The sequence below is a fragment of the Limulus polyphemus genome, unplaced genomic scaffold, assembly GCF_000517525.1.
Source record: "Limulus polyphemus unplaced genomic scaffold, Limulus_polyphemus-2.1.2 Scaffold3659, whole genome shotgun sequence".
Taxonomy (NCBI): domain Eukaryota; kingdom Metazoa; phylum Arthropoda; class Merostomata; order Xiphosura; family Limulidae; genus Limulus; species Limulus polyphemus.
Genome location: NW_013669269.1, coordinates 16,663 through 24,598, shown reverse-complemented (window position 1 = coordinate 24,598; position 7,936 = coordinate 16,663). Strand labels below are relative to the sequence as shown.

The 7,936-nt window shown below is 35.0% G+C and overlaps 1 protein-coding gene across 5 annotated transcripts in view; it reads left to right on the top strand.

Moving 5' to 3' along the window:
* Positions 1-7,936, top strand: part of LOC106469790 (acidic mammalian chitinase-like) — a 47,515-nt gene that overhangs the window by 35,630 nt on the left and 3,949 nt on the right. For all 5 annotated transcript variants that reach the window (XM_013930300.2, XM_022398353.1, XM_022398354.1 and 2 more), the window contains one exon: positions 890-1,057. In XM_013930300.2, the coding sequence (XP_013785754.2) occupies positions 890-1,057 (168 nt within the window). The remainder of the gene's footprint in view (positions 1-889; positions 1,058-7,936) is intronic.

Below are 7,936 nucleotides of genomic sequence, written 5' to 3'. Positions count from 1 at the left end.
TACAAATACTTTTACAGATTAAATTACAGATCATATCATTTAAAACTCATTGCTTGTCTATGTCAAATACAACTTAAATACCTTTTAAACTCAATAGATGGCGCTACAATATACTGTTTATGTTTTTCAACTTACCGTATTTCTCGGAATATAAGACGCACCCTTATATTGAAGACAAAGTTTTGGGGGAAAACAGCTACAGTCGCATTTGAAAGATTTTTATTGAACAAAAATTCAGTTTGATACTTTAAAAATTAGTATATATTGTTCTAAACACAAAAGAGCTCAAAACATCAAAATAAGAAAATATCGTAAATCAAAAAAGGTTTACTATTATTTAGTTTGGTTCAAAACCTACAAAATCTTCATTACTTTCACTGTAATTTATGTTTTTATTATTTAGGGAGCATTATAAATAGTTATGTTTTTAAAAGGAAAAAAACTACTATTGTTATAAATAACACATTCAATTGAACTAAACTATACATGCCTATTTAAATATATTTACACATGGCTTGTGTATATCGTATGTATACATATATATTAGTCATACCTTTAGTGTATAGGACGCAAGCAGATTTTGACATCAAATTTGGAGGTAAAAAAGTGCGTCTTATACACCGAAAAATACAGTATATCAGATGGTAAAAAGTATGAGACAACTATAGTTATTTCTTAAGTGTCTTACTTTGTATTTACATTGCTAAAAAGTCAAAAACTAACAGACAAGTATGAAATTATTCTAGTCTTTGATCTTACCTACAAGAAAATGTATGCACCAGTGTTTCGTACCTTCCTATACTGTTTCAGAAAATCGTAGTCATTATACACTTTATACGAAGAAGTATGTATACATACTGTGTTTTTATAACGTATTTGGTATTTTCAGGCATGGACTTCTCACTACTGGATTGGAAGTGGTATGCCCAAAGAAAAGATCATGATTGGCATTCCTACTTATGCACGTACTTACATTCTAGCCGATCCACATACTCATGATCTTGATTCGTTTGCTAAAGGTCCTGGTCGAGGCCAAGGAAAGATCAATTACGGTGAGGTAGGTTAAAAAAAAAGGTCGAGTTTAACTTTTTTTATTATATATAGGGCATTAACAGTCAATGAGTATTAGTTTTTATAAATACATAGGTAGGTATCCCCAAAAAAAATCCAATAAAATTGTTCACTCATATGTGATACGTTGCCGTGAAAGAGTGTGTATGGTATTCTGGTACACTGATGACAGAAAGACAAGTTTAAAGTATCCGTAAAACGCAGATTCAGGAAATATACTGCAGAAAATAAATTCGAATTCGATCTGTGACTCGTAGATTGATTATACTGGATGCTGGGGTGGAAAGCTCTGAAAATGTCTGCACAGGACAAAAACAAGAAGAATGCTTATTTACCGCCGAAATTCAGAAAATACGTTAAAGTGAAGTATAGCAGAATAAAACGCTGCGTACGTCACCGACTATTCCAAATAACATCTCTAAGGAAGAAAACCCCTAACCCATACCAATTTGTTCAAGACTCTGCGCCACCCACTGAGATGCGCTTGCCACTCTCTAGAAGAGGAGGAGTAGACAGACACAAGGCCAAAATGGTACGAGTTTCTAGCCATTGACATATTTCAATATTGAGTAAAAGAGTCAATACGTATTTACGACCTTTCAGCATTTGGTTAACAAGAATGTCATAATAAATGCAGAACACCAGCACGAAAATTTAGAAAACAATATGCCTGAATACAGCAGACTAAAGATATGTTCCAAAGTAGTAGTAGAAATATTAAATTATTAAACGTTTCACTCATTACACGTCTTTTTAGTTATCACTAAAAGAGCCGACTTGTTCACATTCCATTCTCTACCAGTAGAGTTCGCATATTGTATCATATCGAATAATGTTATGTTTTAGACTGTCACAACACTCAGTGTAAACAACTGGCCAAAAAAAAAAAAACTGGGTGAAATCACTCATTTTCTCCATAGAATACATAGGAGACCCAGCAGTAATTAGTGCGTAGATCCATTTACAATGCTGATGGTATTTTTGTTCACTTTTTGTGACTAATTTTTCATTAGTGATCCTGAAACCCTCAAAGTCATGGACCCACAAGCAACTTGATACATAAATAGTTTATGAAAATTATTGTTCTACTATGAAATAGTAATAACATTATATTAAACTGATCTAAATATTATGAATATATTAAAAATATATCATAAAACAGATATGATAAAATTGAATTTATAAAGAAAAATTAATGACAATAGAGCTAGCAAGACAGCTCAACTCAGTATAGTTTTAACTTAACAGGATTTAGAAGAAAATTCCATGTTCAATATGGCAGAAGACACACTGAAAGTCTTTAGCTTCCTAAATTCCCACCAACATAATTATATTTAAGAAACAAAAAACGATGAAACACTAGCGCTTTTAACAACTCCACTTGTCGAAAGTACTAGGGTTTCATCGCTTTTACTTTTTTGTGTGTGATTTACCAACATTTTTGATCCCATGGGTTTTTACTATCGTGAACCCTCAAAAGTTAGTTGAAAAAGAATTTTTTCGAACGTGACTATTTTACATTTTATTTGTTTATCACAAAGCTACATACTATTTTAAGAGAGAACTAAGATAAAAGTATTTGGAGTTGTAAGTTAGCTTACCGATTTTTCTTTACAACCAGTTTTTAAACAAATTTTCGTCACTATTAGAAACATGTTAAGAAAAGTAACATGAGGTGGGACAACAAGAAAAATTCACAATGTTAATACCAAAATAATTTTAATATACCTTAGTGATCGCAAACGAGGAAAAACATACCTGGTGTAAAAAAAAAAAGAGACAGAGTACAGAAAATAAACGCAGAAATTCTGTGTCAAACAATGACGAAAAAGAAATGTTCTAAAAATTTCGAGCACTGTAACACAAGGAATCGGAGTAAAGAACAAGGAAATATTGTTCGTTCATGGAGGATCTCGGAAAGGTCAAGGACTTAAGACACGGGTTGTGCGTTACAAATACTCAAATAAACTAGTAAGTCAATACAGTAATGTGACATTCAGTCTTTAAAACAAGGTACCATATATTAGTTTATCCAAATTCATTATAGTTCGTTTGTATGTTTGTATTAGAATTTCGCGTAAAGCTACGTAAGGGGTACCTCCGCCTAAACATCCCTAATTTTTTACTCTCACACTAGAGAGAAGGCTTTTGTTGTTGTTGTTTTTAATTTCGCGCAAAGTTACTCGAGGGCTATCCTCGTAAGCCGCCCTTAATTTGGCAATAATAGAAGGAAGGCAGCAAGTCAACAACACCCCCTTCAACTCTTGGGCTACTCTTTCACCAACACAAAGTAGGATTGACCCTCACACATTATAACGCCCTCGTGGCTAAAAGGGCGAGCATTCGATGATGGAGATTCTGACTCGTTTTATTTAGTTCTATTGAATATTTTATAGTTCATTTTGATATCTTTTTGTAAGTGTGAAGGTTGGGAGTTTAATTAGTAGAAATATTAGGGTGGCTCCATTTCAATTCGTTTCTACTTTAAGAAATTTAAGGGTAACTGCATTCCCACAACTGGCTATAGACTGTGAAAAAGCAGTAGAAGCTGAGACGTTGTGGGTATAAGAACTCAGCTTCGTACCCTTATTTAATTGATTTTTTTTCCTGATTTTTCATGACGGCTGACTAGATAGATTGACATCGGCGTTTGGATCTTGTCAGATAGATGGGATATCCCCAACGCATTTGGGTCCTATAACCACAGACATTATCCGTTATGACAATAAGTTGACAACCAGGACCGATAACGGTTTTGTAGTGCTGATTTAATCGCCTATTAACAATTAATGTATTCATTAGTATGTAAGCTGTTTATTTGTGTGTGTGTGTGTATATATATAGACGTATAGGTGGAGCAAGTGATTAAAGCATCGTTACAGTGTGATCCATACAGAAAACAGTCTACCTAAGATAGTTTCACAAGCCAAGGAGGGGGAAGCGTAAAAGTATAAAAAAGATGGTAGAAACACATTGAAGCGTCTTTTTATTTAATACCACCATAAATCTCACACAACACATTGTACAAATGCTTAATTTCCATCGACAGATATGTCTGGTGATAGGTGAGGGATCTGAATAATTTAACTGGGCATGCATATAAATATAATATTGAGTTTGTTTGTTTTTTTACCTTTAAGTTTGAAGTACATTTTCGTGAATGTCAAACATTGTTGTTTTTTTGTTAATCCATAAGATAAAAACGACTAGTGGACTTAAATGAATTTTGGCACGCAATACTATAGGATTTTCAAAGTTTGTTCGTGGCACCGCTTGATATAAATGTTATTCGAAGTTTAGACCTCTGATCAAAACTGATTCACTTACTACCCAAACACATTGAGTTACTACCTTTCCCGTTAACTATCAGAAATAGTAAATCTATTTGTGGTATTTGAAACTGATTTGGATGGAAGTGTGAAGTATTGTGATGTAGAGTATATAAGTTCATCAGGATCACTCTGAAGTGTGGCTATAGGTGTAATTCTATAAACTCATTAAAATCGCTGCGCATGATGTCTGTTAGAAGTCCTGTAGACTAAGATTTGGACCAGAATATGGGAAATGTGTTCATATTCTTTCGTATTTTTCATAAACAACTGGAATATCTTTTACAAAATATTAAAAAATAAGCATAAATTAAACCATTTCTCAGCAAAGAAAAAAAAACAACCACATAAACAGCGTTTTCTGAGCACACAAAAAATGAAGTTATTGCAGATACTCGTTAAGTACTGCACAAATAAATCAATACATGAAAATTTCGTTGTAAGCAAACACGATACACTTCTTTAGACTTTGACTGTGGCAAAGATACCTGGACCGAATTGTTGAATTTGTTTCAGAATTTTCGCAAAAAGCTACACAAAAGACTACCTGCGCACAGTCATCCCTAATTTTGAATATATAGACCAGATGGAAGGCAGCTAGTCAACAGCACCCATCTCTAACTCTTGGGCAACTCTGCGACAAGGGGCTGTGAACCTTGAACCCTCGAATTTACAGTACGAGCACGCTAGCAATTAGGACATGGTCGATCTAAACTGTTTGTTTTAACTCAAAGATATAAAATGGACTATCAGCGCTGGTTCCTCCACGTGAATCGAACCCAGAATTGTTACGTTTTATGTAGTGAAGCTTACCGCTGAGTCACCGGGAGACTCGGTAAATGCAATTTCTAACATTCCCCAGGCGAGTGACTTTTCAACTGATTCTGAGTGAGGCTATGACATTAAAAATTCTGTTTGATTTTTATTGTAAGGCTGTTTCTGATATGTCAACTTTTAAAGAGCAATTCGATGTTCTTATTAGTTTCGATACAAAGTTTAGTGGCAAAAAGTTGAAATGTTTCCTAAAATTTCCCTAGTGTTTAGTAATTCATTGCTGTTATTAATTATTTTAGGAGCCATAATAAATTTGCCATTAGAACCACTTTGATTGTTACTTAAAATGCATGGTTATTTACAGCAGGTACTCGTTAGTACACTGGCTAACAAACGTAAAAAATTGGCTCACAGAACCTTTTACAAAGTTCGGCACTCTGAGAGTAGGTACTCTTGTTAATATAAAATAAAACAACATAGGAAACATTTTAACTTCATTGACGGATGAAAAGGCAAAAAAATTGGAAGAACATTTTGGATGTGCTAAAGAAATTTTGCAAGTCTTATAACAATTGCTTTTGCCAAAGTTATTTTCATTTTTCATATGGGACAGTAACTTTCTTTTGGATTATTCTTTTAATTTTTTTGGAAAAGGTTTAAAAATAATAATGTACAATTGAAATATTGAGCATTGCTTATTTTTGTCTTACAGTAAATATTTTTTAGTTTGATGTTTGTTTTGTTTTTTTAATTTCGCGCGAAGCTACACAAGAGCTATCTGCGCTAGCCATCCCTAATTTAGCAGTGAGGGAAGGTAGCTAGTCATCACCACCCACCGCCAACTCTTGGGCTACTCTTTTACCATCTAATAGTGAGATTGACCGTCACATTATAACGTCCCACGGCTGAAAGGGCGAGCATGTTTGGTGGGACGGGGATTCGGACCCGCGACCCTCAGATTGCGAGTCTAGCGTAGTTTGATGAGTTGGAAATGGACGTAGTTTTTGATAAGGATTTGTAGTAAAAGTCATTATTCCAACTACAACCAGATTTTATTGATTGATATTGGCACATAGACAATAGTCTGGTAACAAGCTAAATTATTTTTTACTTTGAAAAAGTAATTTACTTCCAACTATAATGGGAAACTAATAAAATCTCGTTTTGACGGTTTATTAATATTCTAGTCGTTATAAGATAGTCTGTTCACGACACTCTATGTGTATGTGCAACTTTGATGGAAAAATATGTAACATAAAGGAGGTAATATGGTGTAGCAAACAAAATGACATTGTTCCTTTTAACGGCTCGGCATGGCCAGGTGGTTAGGGAATTCGACTTGCAATCTTCGGGTCGCGGGTTCGAATCCCCGTCCTGCCAAACATGCTCACCCTTTCAGCAATGAGGGCGTTATAATGTGACGGTCAATCCTGCTATTCGTTGGTAAAAGAGAAGACCAAGAGTTGGCGGTGGGTGGTGATGACTAGCTGCCTTCCCTCTAGTCTTACAGTACTAAATTAGGGACGGCTAGCGCAGATAGCCCTCGTGTAGCTTTGCACGGAATTCAAAACAAACAAACAATCCTTTTAACGAAAATAATCTGTAACATAAATGAAGTAATGCCGTGTAGCAACCAATATGATGTTGTTCTTTTTGACGAAGATAATCTGTAACATAAGTTACCTGGTAATGTCGTGTAGCAACATTTTTCCTTGAAGTATATATATTTTTTTCCTTTATCCTTTAAACTACTCTGGGATGTTCCAGTATACTCTCTCTTTTGTATCACTTGCAGGAAATGATATATGATCTTTTATGGATTTCTTTGTCTGCATTATCGAGTGTCGCAAGTGATGTGACTATCTTAATTTTCCAACAGTTTGTTTGTTTGTAATTAGCACAAAGCTACACAATGGGCTATCTGTGCTCTGCCCACTACGGGTATCGAAACCTGGATTCTAGCGTTTTAAGCCTGCAGAGTTACCGCTGTGCCTTTGGGGGGCTTTTCCAACAGAAAGTCTTTTCATTTTGTCGTAACTGAAATAGCTACTAATTTCACTCTTCCAGAATTAGTATAGAATCAGTGGCAGTCGAAGGAGTATGAGACCTAGGCAGCCGCCTAGAGCGACATATTGCGGGGGGCGCGGCAAACTGAAAGCCAGCAGAAGGGGAACAGTGGGCAGGAAGAAGGAACAGTGGTGAGAAAGGCTTAGGCATGGAATGACATAAACCGTCTCCCTTTGCAGGAATTAAAAACCTTTAGAAAACAGCTTAGAAGCTTTAATGGATTTTTTTGAATAGTAAATGCAACATTTTAAACCGCTCAAATGCCGACAGTTTTGACATATAAGTAGGATTGTCTTGAAACAAAACTAAAGAAAATAATATGCGTGTGTAATGTGGGGGCAGTATTTTAAAATTTTGCCTATATCTAAGAGCCATCTTTGACTGGCCTTGTATAGAATGTATATTTATTCAGGCATATTCAGATGAATTATCTACATTTCCATTCAGTTCTGCAAATAGTCATGACGTAAACAGGATGTAGAGAGGTTTTAAACTGTGTGTTAATCCTTTTACAAATAAATGTTACATGTTATCACATACGCGTTTCTGTATGAATTTCTAGGAAGTTCGCCTAGACAATCAGGTATTATGCAGGGGAGGATTAACACACGGGCCCATGTGACCTGTATGTTTAATAATGGCTGGAGACGGCTTAAATGGGTAATGAAGAAAAACTTTAATACAAGTTTAACATG